The sequence below is a fragment of the Rhinolophus sinicus genome, chromosome 6 (genome assembly GCF_057876585.1).
Source record: "Rhinolophus sinicus isolate RSI-liver-muscle chromosome 6, RSI-T2T, whole genome shotgun sequence".
NCBI lineage: Eukaryota > Metazoa > Chordata > Mammalia > Chiroptera > Rhinolophidae > Rhinolophus > Rhinolophus sinicus.
In genome coordinates, this window is record NC_142506.1 from 48,508,077 (window position 1) to 48,524,582 (window position 16,506).

Below are 16,506 nucleotides of genomic sequence, written 5' to 3' on the forward strand. Positions count from 1 at the left end.
ACTTTCAGGTGAGTCTCAGGTCATGTGAGCTCCCTGGTGCTATTGATGGCCTCAGCAACACCCCTCACTGAACCTGTCTGCCCCTTCGCCCATTGGCGCAGTATTTCATTAGTTGCCCTTCTGTAGCACTAATACTCTTTATGTTATTTTCTTTTTCTCTCCATCTTCTACACTAATATGAACTTGAAGGGAGGGGCATGATTCCATTCTTCTTTGTCTTCTCTGTGTCTCTCATACAAGTACTTCTGGTGCCTCATAGGTGCTTAATAGTATTTGTTGAATGAATGAATCGATGGATGTTTGAACTCTCTTAAGACAGTGCCTGTCAATACAGAAATAATTCCATGACTTTTGCATGATAAAGACCCATTTGGGGACAGTTTCATTGGAGTTGAATGGATAGAGAGACAGAAGAACAGGTGGCTGTGGTCAAGGAGTGTTGTTTTAAGTCACAGAGGAAAATTTCAGAGTTTTCCGATGTAGAAGGAAGAGAAATTGGAGTCACAATGAGTGCTAAGACATTGCTGGAATGTTGGGTGGCAGAAACAGATTAGAGAAGGATATTGTTGAAATAAAAGGTACAAGATTTATAAGATGAGGGTTTCCAGGCTATCACAACGTGAACTAGATGACACACCACATTGAATGAAGGAAAAAACTGAATAACTCCTGGTGGGAAGTGACCAAATTACTGGTAACAAGGTGATGGCCGTGATTGCAAAAATGGTATACCTTCTTGGGTCAAAGTGTTCAGAATGGTGGCAAGCTCCAGTAGATACAAAAGAGCACGCCTGTCCCGAGGGTATCTGGAAAGGAGCACGATGAGCTTGAGGTCAGAGTGCTAATGCTGGTCTAACAGTCACTTCAATTCTCAGAGGAGAAGACGAGAGAGAGAAAGAGCAGAGCAGAGCAGAGCATCCTTTACGCTCAGCAAGGAGTCCTGGTGTTTATGGTCTGGGTTCCGTCAGTTACAGGCACAATGCCACTGTATCCTATCACTATTTGCTGTTATCTTTTCTCAATCCAGCCATTGGTCCCAGGCGCTTCTACTTATGACAGAAGTAGCCCTGTGCTCACTCAAAAAACCTAGTGAAAGTCCGGGGTGGGAAGGACCGTTAGACAATGCTGAATCTAACATTCTCACTTTCGAGGAAAGGAAACTGAGGCACAGAACATTTAAATGACTGATTTGAGATGCTAGAATTAATTGTTGTAGCCAAGATGAAAACCCAGCTCCCTTGTGTCAGTCTTGAACAGTTTTCACTATACCTTGCAGCCTTCTAGTTCTTAAGGATCTAAAATCTTTTGCGCTGAACACTTCTCTACTGTAGTTACATTTTTGCTTTTAATGAACATACTCCTAGAGGAAATGGAATGTTGCTTATTTTATAGAGACAGTAACAATACTATGCATACATACATTTATATATAAATTAATTTATAAATACTATATGTTCATATAGTATTTGTATATTATATAAATAAATATATACCTTTATTTCAATCACGCACTATTATTTAGCGAGTGCGTCATCTTATTTTTCTCCCCATCTGAGATTGCTGACCACACTCTCTGCTCAGCGTGTCACTCTCCCACCTGCACTGCTGGTCTCTATGTGTCTGTATATGAGCAGCAGAGCAAAGCCACGAGGCTCTGTGAACTCTAAATTTCCGTCAGAAAAGGTCAGTGGGCAAAAATCAAAATAAATTTGTGCGAACTTACATAGAAGTCAGATGAAGGCTTGAAAAAAGCAAAAGGATGCGTTAATGAAACCGCTTACCTTAGTTTGAGTTCCCCCTGAAGTAGACCTTGAGAAAAGGATGGAAGGGCAAGTTTGTTTGGGAAGTGAGTGGACATGCGACAGGTAGAGAAGAGGCAAGCAAGGGTGTGTTGAAAAGCACGGTCCTGCTTTAGGTAACCGGAGTGTTTTCCTTGGGAAATTCTGGGAAACCATAGAACATAGGGGTTGGGATGTTTATAACCAGGTTCTCTCTGTCATTGTTGATGCTGCTCCCAGGGGCTCCTCCAGCGGCCACAGTGGGCAGAGCAAATGCTACCAAAGCAGGAGCTGGCGGTCAGAGGTCAGGCAGTGTTTCCTGAGCGGAGAGGGTGTGAGTGTGAGCTGGGCCCTGCAGTGTCTGCTACTCAGCTAACTATTTATGTGATGGAGAGCCTTGGAAAGGGCCACGGGACAGATGTTTTTACACAGTCTGCATGATGTGAAGTTGACCAGTATTCCTAGTACATAAAGCTTCAGGAGAGTATCTGATCAGTTTATAAGAATAACCGCTATGAATTTCTTTGGGGAGAAAAGATAAGCTAGACATTGTCCCAGGCTTCATGTGTGACTATTTCACATGAATTGAACAGAAGAGACAGAAAGCTTGTGTGAGCCAGTGCAGTTGGTAGATTGCTGAAGGCTGGGTTTTTCTGGGATGTGCCCACAAAGCATTTCAAGAGGTAGCTGACTAACAACAGGCTGAGAGGCTGCATACGTTTTCTGAGTCTTATTTTTTGCGTAGTTTATCCCCCAGAGTTCTGAAAGTGACCGACGGGATGCCCGCCAGTTCCTCTCAATCTTAGTAAGTGCCATGAATGAAGGCCCCTCTGGCTATAAGCAGAATAAGGAGTCTTCCAGAGGTCTTGAATTGCCAAAGCTTTGCACTCACCTACAATGCAACTTCTAGTACCTGGAAATATGATTGTTTCATGCTTCCAAAGACGTAACCACCATTTCTGGCAGAGCATAAGCTCCTGAGTTTTCGAAGGAAAGAACCTGTAGCTTTAGGAGCAAGGTGCCCCAGAAACGTGTGCGGGAAGGTCTTCCTCCTTCGTATCTAGTCAGGTGGAGTTAGAAAGAGTATGGGCTCATGGGGCATTGTATGGGATCCCCTGTTCGTGAGGCAGCAGTCACAGCTAACGTCTCTGAGTGACCCTAACAATTCACGCAATGCTAGTGATAACAGAGGAGACAGTTTTCCAGGAGATGCCTTTGGAAAAAGCAATGTAGCCATTGATTCAAAGCTTTTGGTTTTGCAGAAAGTCAGCTATGGTATACCCATGAGATTGAGCCTTAGGAGAAACAGTGAGTCAGAATCATGATGGCACGGGAGACTCTATAGACACTCTTTTATGAAAGCTGTTGGGGTCAGTACCTCTTTGACCCGATTTCCGCTCACCATCGTCACCCATCTGTATCCATAGCACATTATAGTGATTGGTGTTTTTAACAATGATCCTGGGTCTTCAAGATACATAAATTATGTTTAATGCTGATGGGTTAATTAAGAATTGATAAGGAAAGAGAGAATACATTTTTTAAAGATATTCACTCTAAATGTTTGGAATAATGTATTAGTAGCAAAAGGTTACTGATTTAATAGATAGTTAAGGCCCTCATCAAAAATTACTCATTTTTGAATGATGCTGGAAGGTCAGCATGCCGCCGTACTCCTCCTTCTCGTCTCAGCAAAGCATTAAGCTGTAGCCAGGAAGAAAAAGAGAACAGAGAGTAGTGGATCTGAAGTTGGAGGACTGCCTGTATTTTGATATATTTTACCAGCAATGTGAAAAGTGGGAAAAGAAGTCCCCGAAAGTGAAGCCCAAAGAAACAGAACTTTCCATCCTGAATGAAGAAGTGGTCAGACTTTCTGGGTTATCTGAAATCTTCATCCTTTTCAGAATACTTTTCTGAAAGCCTGTGTGTGGGATTGATGGCAAATTTCATTTCTAGAAAATGGTTCTTGAAATGAAAAAAAAAAATCAATGATCTCTTATTTGAGAAAAAACAAAACAAAACATCTAGTGGTTTGTGATGTACAGTTGATTGATTTTATCATCGTTTTCCATAGTTACTCTTTTTACCACATCACTCATTTCTAGCTCAAATCCTAACAGAACAGTTTGATTTCTCCTGCAACTTAACTTACCAACTTACCTTATTTTAATGACTAACATAGATTTCACTTCTTCATGCTGATGAATCCGTATTTTTCCTGAATTTTTCATCTGATCAGTGTTGTTCTCTCAGCGTTTCCCTACATTTTCTTCATTTTAAACCTCTGTTTAAAAAGAAGCATATTTGTACTGTATCCGTGTTGATCCTTTTTATTTTGTTTCTCTTTTGTATTAATTTTGTCACAACTGTAAAATAATAGCTATGGAGCTCCGCTTGGATGTAGGCCCTGTTCTAAATGCTTTTCGTATATTACTTCTCTCGACATTCCCAGGGTCGGTACTATGATTATTTCCATTTTAGAAATCAGAACACTGGAGCCCAGAGAGGTTAAGTAACTTGCCTAAAATCTGCCTGGACTTAAATCCAGCCACATGAGTTTGAGTCCGTGTTTGTAACTACTGATAACACAACAGAATAATAACAACACCGCTTGTTACTTTATTCCTTCATTAAGCCTTGTAAATATCAAGTGTACCAGTCCCTCTTTTGAAAGGATGACAGTCCATCACATACACGTTACTGCATCCAGGAACAGTCTAGTAACAGCTGTAGAAGCTTTGACCTGCCTGCTTGTTTCATATTGTGTGTGTGTGTGTGTGTGTGTGTGTTTAATACTCATTTGTCACTTTGTGTTTCAGTTACCCAGGGCGAAAATACAAATTTCCCTTTTTCCATTTGCCTTCAGTGAGACATGGGGATATTAATAATAAAGTCCGACCAAAAAGTTATGTGAATTTTAACTCCCAGTAGTGGGGGAAATAAAAACAACCTGTGTTTTGAATAATTTGGAAATCCCAGTTTCTCTACTTGGTCACTGATCCTGCAGGGGACACCGCAGTTATGTGTTTCCTTCACTAGGGGGCAGTGTGAGTCACACCAATTACCACTGGGTGGATGCCTTCCTGTTTGCTCACCTCTCCCTTAGACTGAGGTTTCCATGTTGAAACTGTCAGCGAAGGCCACGTCCTCCTTCTGGAGTTGTTCAGGACCCTTACTCCCACTCCTGGTAGAGACAGGAGAGAGCCTTCTCTTCTCTCAAAATTGAATCCCTCGTATCTACCCCTCATGCACTGAGAACTAGGCTTCATCGAAACCCACAAAACCCCTCAGTGATCTGCGATTATTTTAATTTTGTTTTATTTTTGCTAAACAGTTGTAATGATAGGTGAGAGAACAATACCCTGGAGGTTGGCCTTGAGCTTTCTAAGTCAGCAGGTTTCCTTCTTTTCCTGTGATGATCATAGGAGCACGAGTCTCACTGTCCCCACATTGGCCTCCTGTGCCTGAGTAGCTACCAGTCTGCTTCTGTTCATTCCTTCTCTCGTGTGTGCAGGATCTACCAGTAAACTTGTGCCTGCTTGGTATGGGGTGAAATCCCCAGGCTCGAATCTTCCTGGGAGGCAAAATCAGACCAAATATTGCACGTCTGCTCTGTGGCTTGTTTCCAGTTTTTCCATGTAGACCCTCAACAAATTTTGTCCAACTTGGGGCACAGTCACCTTTGATCGCAGAGGAAGATCCCACAATTTTAGAGGCCAAGTAATACACGTGTAAGTCAATTAATACGAAGCAAACTGGGCCACTGTCCTTGATTACAGAAATCACAGTGAGGAGTGTCTACCATCACAGCCCTGGATGCTCCAAGTACCATTACGTTTTTCTCCAGACATTTTGCCACATCTTTAGAAATTTTTCTTTATCCTGAGAATTTAAATAATTCAGAGAGTTACAGCCATAACAGTTTTAAGGCAAATAGCTGAATATTGCATGCATTATACATAGAATGCTTGCATCCTCCATTTTGCGTGAGGCAAAGCTGAACAAGTCCCTGCTTTCAAGGGCCTATTGTCTAATGGGAGACTGAAGTGAAAGGAAATAATTTCAATAAAATGTGATCAGTGCTGCAAGAAGGAATAATTCACCCCAGGAAATTGGGCAAGACTCACCAGATGGGTGACTTTCTGCCACCTTTTATGTTGCAAGATGATTCAAATTTTGCAGTCTCAGAAGACGGAGTGTATTTAAGTCTGAGAATAATAGACGCAAAGTACTGAAGGTGAGAAAAATGCCACAAGCTCCGACAGGGCGCTGCAGGCTTTCTCTACTGCTGATCCCCAGTGCCCCAAACAGTACATGCATGGTAGGTGCTTAGTGAATATGTATGATTCATAGTTAATAAAAGCATATGTATAATCTTGCTTTGTAGGAGGAGGTGATAGTGACTGAGGCTGTAAAGGCTGATTGAACCATTTGGGGAGGGACTGACATGCCACAGGGAGTGCACACTCACTTTGGAAGGTCTGCAGAGCCACTGGAGATTGTACACAGGGAGCTGACAACGATAAAATGTGTGTTTTAGGATAATAACTGCCCATAGTCTAGAGGATGGATTAGAGAAGGAGGATAGATGAGAAGCAGGGAGGTCACAGGAGGCCTGTCAGTGAAAGCAAAGGATGCATTTAGCAGACAAATTAGGACCCAGAATTAATGAAGTTTAAAGACTAGATTTGGGAAAATGAGAAAGTGGAAGAGGATTCAAAAAAATAACCTGAATCTTTCAGTGTGAGGATGTAGATGGACCAGAGAAGCAGCTTGACATGTGTATGTACAAAAAAAGGTAATACGTTCAGTTTTGGCAAAGTTGTCTCGGAGGCACGTGGCAGCAGTCTAGAATGCCCAAAAGACAGTTAGGTCGTGGTATTTAAAACCCACCTGGACTCGTCTACCTGCGTTCCGGTTACTCCTCCTCACTACGGCACAGCATCTATACTGAATGGTCGCATCTGGTTTACTGCTGTGTCTTACTAGCCCTGACATCATCCCTCAGGACTGTAATGTGTGCTCTATGAGTGGGAGGGGCAGCTTTTGTTAGTTCATGTCACAGGTGAAGTTTAAGATATAGGATAAGGCTTATATAGGATTGCCCATATATTAAAAGTTAATTGTACACTGTATAGAGAAAAGGCAGAGAATGTTACTGCTCATTTGCTGTCAGGAATACTGAGGATTGATGAGACTAGATGCATTGATTAAGTATTGAAATTTAATGCAGAATAAAATGGAAATAGACGCGTCCTATTGTGTTACGGTTCTTTCTGAAAATGTTTCCTTTTTTTCAGGTTTAAAAAATTTACACAGATTGAAGCAAAACAATCTTTTAATTATTTGAATTTCCTTTCTATCTTTATGTTCCCATTCTCATTTCCTTTTTAAAATTGAGATAGAATTGATGTATAACATTACATTAGTATCCAATGTACAACATAATGATTTGATATTTGTATATATTGTGAAATGATCGCAATAACTCTGGTTAACATTCGTCACTACGCATAATCTACCCATTATTTTCCTTTTGATGAGAACTTTTAAGGTCTACTCTCTTAGCCACTTTCAAATATATAATACAGTAGAGTATTATTAAGTGTATTCACCATGCTGTCCGTTGTATCCCCAGAGAAAGACAAATACTGTATGATCTCACTTAGGTATGAAATCTAAAAACATAGCCAAAAACCAAAAAAATCCCAACTCATACGTACAGAGAACATCAGGTATGCCCTCACGCAAGACTTCACTCGGCCCTGTCCTGCCCTTCTTTTGCTGTCTGGAAATGGTCATGGGTGTGTTCTCCACGGCCCCACCGGAATGTTGCTTTTTTTTCCATGCCTCTCCCGGGGCTGAACACTGTACCTCTGCCTTTTCCTCACTAGACTGTGATTCACCATCTTTGGTTATCAGTCGCCCTCTCCCAAACACGACCTGCCCCCTATTACAGTGCCCTGTGACAAATGCATTGAACACATGACAATTATATGCTCAACTGAATGAACACAGAGCGAAAAGGGAAGACGCTGATCGTTGTAGACTGGTTAATCCTATTTTCCCTTTCTTTTTTTGTCTTCAGGTATTCTTGAAGTTTTGCACTGTGTGTTAGTAGAAAGTCCAGAAGCTCTAAATATTATTAAAGAAGGCCATATTAAATCCATTATTTCACTTTTAGACAAGCATGGAAGAAATCACAAGGTAAGTGAGCCATTTTATGGCCACGAACAAATTCTGCAATAATTTAAACTATTTTTTTTAAAATAAAATAACTTTAAAAGATGAAAATTTTCACGGGAGTTTTTCATCTATTGAGTATAATCTGGTAATATCATGCAGAGTTTATTTGCAGCGTCAGTGGGAGAATGAGCAAGTCTCAATAAGTGTATGGAGGACAGTTGTGAAGTAAATGGACATATCACTGTCCTGTTTAAATGACTAAACCAGAGGTGACCGGAGGAAACTAAATCAGAGGTGTCTGCATGTGTGACAAGCGCTGCCCATACCTGAATGTGGACGGGAATTAGAGTCAGCCGACAGTGGTTTCTGTTCCCAGGTTCTGGACGTCTTATGCTCTCTCTGCGTTTGCCATGGAGTAGCAGTCCGTTCCAACCAGCATCTCATCTGTGACAATCTGCTGCCGGGAAGGGATCTGTTACTGCAGACACGCCTCGTGAACCACGTCAGCAGGTCGGTTCACATACACAGCGTCACCAGATTGGTAGCCCTAACAAAGGAATCCGTGGGCTCGCTCTGTAGCAAAGACGTCAGATGGTCTGTTTATGTTATTAGGGTGTTTCTCCAGTTAATGGTATAAGAATTTCTTCCTACCACTCAGATGAGATAATAAGAATAGATGAACCAAATGAAATATACACACTGATCACAGACAAAGGCATAACGGCTTTTGTTTCACATTCTTACGTAGCTGGATTATCAGACTTTCAGGAGCAGGCTGACAGCGATACAGGATACAGTGGAATATAATTATGTGTTACACCTTAAAATACCAGGGGTGCCAAAAAATATGTACAAGTGGACACTTTAGTCAACGTTGCTCAAGCAGTAGTTCGCCGTAATCAGAAGTGTCTGGACGCTGATGGTAACCACTTTGAGCACCTCTTGTAATTGCAGAAGTCAAACGTGACTTGTATTTATCTTTTGTTATCGATATATATTATTACAATTTTTATAGTTTTTTCTTTCTTAAAGTGTGTGTGTGTATATATATATATATATATTTCACCCTCTGTATTACTGAAAACGCTACCTTTCAGTACCAATGTTGAATTTCCCACTATTTATAATAAAAAAAATTGAATTAGGATGTCCAAGATATAAATTCCATGACTGACCAATAAAACTACATTTTCAGGCAGATCTACCTTCCAAAGTATGAAATATCTATTGAGGACTGGGGTCCAGGCAACAGGCCGGTGCTTTATGTGTACTCTGTACTCTCTGTTTGTACCGGGTACTGTTATCACATGTTACAGATTGAAATATGGGAACTGGAAACGGAGCTCAGGTCTATGCTGGAGACTGAACTCATGTCACAGTGCCTTCCTTATACAAAAAAGTAGTAGTCGTAGTAATAATCATAGTAGTAAAGATGCAGATTATAGTTAAGAAAATATGTGTGGTAGTAACAACTGATATACTGTATCTAACAGCTCTTTAGGTTGGTGTAAAAGTAATCGCAGTTTGTGCAATTATTTTTAACCTTTTAAACCGCAATTAGTTTTGCACCAAACTAATACTTCACTGTTTTAAACGTAAATGTCAGGCTTGGTGTTTATTTCTATATTGTGTTTTAAAAATAGGATTAATTTAAGACTTCCTTCATTGTTCTCTATAGAATAGACCTGCCGTTACTGAGTGGTCTTTCCCAAGACCTTCTCTTGCCCCTAGTGTTAACATAGGGTACAAGTCCCTTATGAAATGCAATTACATACAACTAGCTAGAAACTCTTCTGTTCACAGTGAGGCACAGAGAACAAGGATGATTAGTCACCTCATTCCTTCACTAACAACATGACACGCTTCAGCTTCACACCCCATGTGACATAAGCATAGCTTAGGAAGATGTCTACATGTCTTGGACTAATAACAACTCCATTAATTCTCAGGGCCGTCTCTACTGAGTGTCTCTCCTGAAACATGGTTAATGAAATAAAATATGCCAAAGAGCAATAAAAAAAAAAAATCATGGCCCCTCGAGTGACATTGCAGGTAACCCAGAAAGCAAATGCCATTCTCTGAGGGTTAGCTGGCTCTCGCTGCGTACTACCTCCGTGGTTGTCCTAGTCATTTTTTAGTACTTCAGGAAACAGGTATTTAATATGGTGCATCTTAGAAGAGCAGGACTAATGTTCAAGACTGTGAGATTTAAATTAAAACTGAAAAGTTTGTTCGGGTTTGCTCATGTGCATTTCTATCTCTTTAAAGCATGAGGCCCAATATTTTTCTGGGCGTCAGTGAAGGGTCTGCTCAGTATAAGAAATGGTACTATGAGCTGATGGTGGACCACACAGAGCCATTTGTGACAGCTGAAGCAACCCACCTGCGTGTGGGCTGGGCGTCCACGGAAGGGTACTCCCCCTACCCCGGTGGGGGTGAGGAGTGGGGCGGGAATGGCGTTGGAGACGACCTCTTTTCCTATGGATTTGATGGCCTGCATCTCTGGGCAGGTAAGTAATGTCTATTCTCCTTCACAGTGTTTTGTAAGAAGTCTTACCCTTGCTGTACATTTCTGAAAACTATTGATGTGGTTTATACTGGATACATTTATTATTCACAAATTTAATGTTGAAATGATGAATGAGAATATTAAGTAAAAAGCAAAATTTCACTTTGGGGAAAAAGAAAACTTATGATTATAGTACATTTTCAGTGGACTATATTGTTTATGAACAATATATAGTAGTCCCCCCTTATCTGCAAGGGATACATTCCAAGACTCCCAGTGGATGCTTGAAACCACAGATAGTACAGAATCATATATATCTATGTTTTTTCCTGTACATATGCACTTTTTCACTTAAAGAAAGCACTTCTGGCTTCTGTGTGGCATATCTGAATTGCCAGCATCACTACTCTTAAGCTAGGAGCCATGATTACCTAAAATAAGGGTGAGTTGGACACAAGCATGACAGTCTGTCTGATCACCAAGACGCTACTCGGTGACTAATGGGCGGGAGCATAGCGACGCTGGACATGGGTGGTTCACATCCTGGGCGGGACACAGCAGGATTGCAGGAGATTTTATCATGGTACTCAAAGCAACATGCAATTTAAAACATGAATTTTTTTCCCTAGAATTTTCCACTTAATATTTTCTGTCCACAGTTGACTGTGGGTAACTGAAACCATGGAAAGTGAAACGAGATAAGGGGGCCTTCTGTATTTAAAAAGTGACATTTCAATTCATGAATCAACCGCAAAAACCTTGTTTGCTTCCTACTCACTTTGATTGGTATGTGCAAAGCTTTAGCTTCCCATATTAAAAAACAAAACAACAACAACAACAACAACAAAACACAATCCCTGGAAAATAATTAGAAGATATAGGCTATGTTCCACTTATAGATAATGTAATGTCAGGATTCAGTAATTCATAACACGTATTATGAGGAGTCAGTTCTTATTCACATGACAGGTTTAGAATGTGGAACTTTAAACATAAATGTGTAGTTTATTTCACCAGCTACCAACTCTCAGCGTTGATGGTTGAATGTATATGAAAAACGAGTGACATACATTAAAAATAATACTCTTTTCTCTGATTTATAAAAAGTTGTATTTAAATGGGTGGCTCCATTTAGCTCTTGATTATGTGGATGTTTCTTAGACATTGGAATTTACCTGCATTCTGCAGACACGGGCTTGTGTTCATAAAGCCGCATTTAGAGGATAGTTCTTAAATTATTTGGTAACAAATTGAGCAGATAGAAAATACAGAAAGCTACCTTACAGTATAAAAAGTTGAACTTTGTCTCTTATGGGGTACAAGTGATAGTCATTTATTAGAGCTGTATAGGTCTAATAGCTTAGGAAAAGGCATTTAATAATTGAATTGAATTAAACCTAAGAGTTTATGGTGATGAGTTTATGAAAAAAGCATTCCACGTAATCTTATCTAACAGTAGAGCTTACTGAATTTTTCCCTTATTAAGTGTCAGTAGCTCAAGTGGTCTGGAAGAGAGGGAGCTGGATTTTGCATATTTCATCATATTACTGGGCCTGTCTTATATGTGTGTTCTGGTCAGACTATATAGTCACAATGCTTGTTCCCATCACAACATTTTCTTACCAACCAAATGAAGGCAAAGAACAGCAACTTGAGGAGACCTAACAAATACCAAATTGAGTCAATGTCTATTTTATAATACTCTTTAACTCTGGCCCTCTCTCTTTACCTCCTAGTATCGCTCCCCACAAAATGGGTATACTCAGGAGAGTGAAAGGAACGTGTCAACTTGTTCTCCTGTTACGCAGAGATGAGTGGGGGAAGTTACACTAATAAGACAATACTAAATTGTTTCTAATTATTCCACATGACACCACTTCACCATTTTTATTTTCACATTTAGTTTGAAGCTTTTTCTTCCAACACATAGAAAGTGCTTATGGAAATCGAACTATATGTGCTATGCCTTTCACTGCAAAGTATCTGTTAAAAATAGAACACTCAGAACAACAAATTCAGTGAATCTGAGAAACTATCACAGAAAGAACATTAGGTTGTGGAACTTAAGGAGAAAATCACCGTGAAATTTTATGTCGAGAAAATTTTTGTTTTTTTTAATGACAAGGAAATGTGCACCATATCATGCCTACAGTTAATAGGTGCTTCTCTCAAGCACTGGGATTTTTAAATGCTGATTTTAAAAATATTTTTTTATTTTTCAGTTATAGTTGACATACAATGTTATATTAGTTTCAGGTGTACAACATAGTGTTTAGACAGTTATATAATTTAGGAAGTGACCCCCCTGACTAGTCTAGTACCCATCTGGCACTATACATAGTTATTATAATATTACTGACTATATTCCCTATGCTGTACTTTACATCCCCGTGACTGTTTTTATAACTGGCAATTTGCACATCTTGACCCCTCCCCCCTTCTCACCTCCCCCCAACCCCTCTCTCTTTTGTTTTAGATTCCTGGTCAAAAAGACAAATCTAAATAAATTGGCTTCTGACTGACACACCAAGGTCAACCTCATAGTAATTCAAATAATCTTCTCGAGGCCACTGTCCTATTTCTTTATTTTTAATAGTTGAAATAGAATTGAAAGTATCAAATATCTGTGATTTCTGGGCACATTCTTTGCCACTTGACTTTCAATTGGAGAGTGAAGATGGAACCTGAACTTGGCTCCTCAGCCAGTTGTGAACTGTGTTTTTCTTTATTCTTTCAACTTAAACTTTGTACAGTGTTGCCACATCCCCCCTCGCAGAAGTGGATCTTGGGTGTCCAAGTCCCAGGCATTTGTGAGACCAGAGTGTGAAAAATCTAGGTGCTTTTGGAGACTGTAAATAGGAAAGATGGGCACAGACTTGCAATCCAGGACTGATAAATTACACCCGCTGTCTTCCTTTCCGGCTCAAGCAGAGAATAGGATGCAGTTTTAGGGATTGCTGTGCGTTCATAGAAATACAACCCGAAGATGATTCTAAGCGGATTTAGCAGCGTGAGTGTCCCTGGAACTGTAGACCTCAGGCTGTTGGCTTGTGATCTCGTCTGTCTTACTCATTTGTTTCAGGCACTGCCACACCATGTATCGTGGTGACTTTTAGATAGTTGTTATCATTAGCACAGTAATATCCCTCAGACTAAGCACCATATTTCGATTATAGAAACTAACTGTGTAGTAGTATTTTCATCAGCCACAGATCTTGACACAAGAAAGGGTAAAAACCTTTTTCTGAGAGCTGCATTGCTTTTACATGGTGTTTTGAAAAGTTGTCTATATTATATCCGGGCAATTCTAGAAAAATCCACTTGATAGTGAATTTATTGCTTGCAGATTTGAATATTGGTAAAATAAAGATGTCCACATTTTAAAAAAGTAGATCTGCTCTATTACTGGCATTTGACATAAGCTGTTGGTAAAACCTTGGCATGCTAGAAATTTTTGAAAAGGTGTTATTTAAGATCACAAAGTTTGTATCATGAAATCTATTTTTGTCTTTGCTTAAATTGAGACACCTTATGTGTTTGAGTTTGGGACTTCTTGTCGCTCAGTGTACCCACGGGACAAACTGCCAAAGGAGTTCCGACATAGTGAGAATGGGCCTAGGCCACACATAGGTTGGCCACGGCAAAACATGGCATTTATCAAATGTCATTTTCATGCCTCACATTGGAGGCTGCTGTATTTAAGAAGCCAACCAAGGTCTTATGTGAATTAAATTGTAAAACAACAAACTGATTGCTACATATTTGTCTCTAGTAAACGATCGTATTTTCTGCTTCATAATCCTTGTGTATTTTTATTTTATAAAACAAAGGAAACCTGATAGTTTAAAAAGGAACTGACATGAAATACCTGCTGTATCTCAGACTCCAAGTTCTTATAAGTCATTAATTTAATCACCACAACAATTCTACAAGGTGATGACATTTGATTTATAAGAAATCAAGCTTTAGAGAGGTTAAGTCATTTGCTGATGGTTATATAAGCACTGTTTCAACTCAGATCTTTTCCTAGACATTTTTCCTCTGACATCATTATGTTATCATCTCTAAGATGAAAATGCCACCCTACATGCAGAAGTTTCTGCCTATCAGAAGGTCCATTTTATAACAAAGATAGCAGAATGCCTCCTGAAAAAAAAAAGCAACTTTTTTTTTTGACAATGGACTTGATGTAGAACATTATTTGCATTCAGCATTTATTGTATTATAGTATTGTGCATTGATTTGTCCCTAGCCATTCAGAACTCTGTCTCGAGCTCTGAAGATGATTCTCTGAGATAAACACACATATCCTTCCTTCGTGTTTTTCCTCTCTAGGTTGTATCGCTAGGACTGTAAGCTCACCAAACCAACATTTGTTGAGAACTGATGACGTTATCAGTTGCTGTTTAGATCTAAGTGCCCCGAGCATCTCATTCCGAATTAATGGACAACCTGTTCAAGGAATGTTTGAGAATTTCAACATCGATGGCCTCTTCTTTCCAGTTGTTAGTTTCTCTGCAGGAATAAAGTTAGTATTTCTGTGTTTTTGGTCTGTATCCCTTCTCACTTACACTTTCACAGAAGATTGCACTGCCACCACTCCTGCTTCCCTAACTTTCTCTCTCATTCCTGGGCATCTGTGCACAGGGCCTGCTGCCTGTTTTTAAAGAAAGAGGTAAGATTCACCCCAGAGGGGTGAATGGTTTGTCTACATATCCAAGCATTTAGATGTGGGCAGTCCACTAACTCTCCTTGAAATCAGTGTCCTGAAATATTTCAAATCCATTTAAGTTCACTTTCTTATTTAATAAGGGGAAATGAATAACATTATATACAAAATACTACTTATTTTCTTACATTTATTTTCATTAATTTTCTTTATCTTTTCATCATATTTCCACACTCTACTCCAAAGCCCCTAATTTCTACAGAAACTAAATTTTGTTTTGTTTTGTTTTTGATCAAGACAACTCCTGTCTGTGTTGACCTCTGCCTATTACACCTGAAAATTATCTGCCTAAAATCCACTGGGTCAAGACGGTTTCCTCTAGCCTTTTGCTTTTTTTGCTACTGCCAGATGGAAAGAGAAATTAAAATGATGATTCCTTGGAGTTTTACAAAGAGAACTTTAATAAGCAATGGTCTGTTGTGATAAGTGCCCCGTCTGTCATCTATTAATACATGTCTGTATCTACTTTGAGTGTGGCTCACTTATTTCAAGTGACCATTCGTTTATTCTGGTTATTCTTTTTGTTACAATTCTACTCACAGGAATAATTCATAGTTACAAAAGCATCATGTTGAAGAAGGGACAGAACAATCATGAAATATCAGCTATACATGTACCAATGACCTTTTCTCACGTGTTTATACAAATTATTTTTCTTTCTGTAAGCTTCTGGATTGTTTTAAAGTTATTGCTTTTCCTCATTTTTGTTTTTTTGCTTTTTATTTTATTTATTTATGTTTTTAGCCTGGAACTGATACACGAAGTAGAAAAAGAATTACAAAGAAGATGAAAATTTGAATTTATTTTTGTAAGCTAAATTTTGAGAGCCCAAGAAATCTGTATCATTTAGCTATGTTTCAGAAAGGGTTGTTCAGTGGAACTCATACTAAATTATTTTAATTGAGGAGGAAAGATGAAAGACTTTAGTAAGTTTTCATTGTCGTTGTTGAATAAGAATAAGACATAAGGTTACCTACTTTGTTCAGCAAATTGAAGTATCATTTGAGTGCCCTTAATGAATTTCCCTGGGAAATGGGACACTGGAAAGTGACCTTGTCCAGCCCTATGATTTGAAGTGAATAGATATTTATATCATATCTGCTCTTTTGCTGTTGACTCTTTGGTCACCTCGAGACATTAAGTGACCAGTTACTGTGGACAGGTATTGCATTCAGCTGGGAATATGATGCCTGTGCTTTTGTTATTTCCCCAATGAGAGATAGGTTTTTGCTGATCCGTTAACATAATTCCATCAGGTTGTTTTCTCTTTGGATCAAGTCTACTTTTTATAATTAGAGGTTCTT

At 39.3% G+C, this 16,506-nt stretch overlaps 1 protein-coding gene across 9 annotated transcripts in view; it reads left to right on the forward strand.

The window, feature by feature from the left end:
* RYR2 (ryanodine receptor 2) overlaps nt 1–16,506 on the forward strand; it is a 568,842-nt gene that overhangs the window by 317,065 nt on the left and 235,271 nt on the right. For all 9 annotated transcript variants that reach the window (XM_088799091.1, XM_074316770.2, XM_074316771.2 and 6 more), the window contains 4 exons: nt 7,867–7,985; nt 8,341–8,474; nt 10,233–10,474; nt 14,809–15,001. In XM_088799091.1, the coding sequence (XP_088655217.1) occupies nt 7,867–7,985; nt 8,341–8,474; nt 10,233–10,474; nt 14,809–15,001 (688 nt within the window). The remainder of the gene's footprint in view (nt 1–7,866; nt 7,986–8,340; nt 8,475–10,232; nt 10,475–14,808; nt 15,002–16,506) is intronic.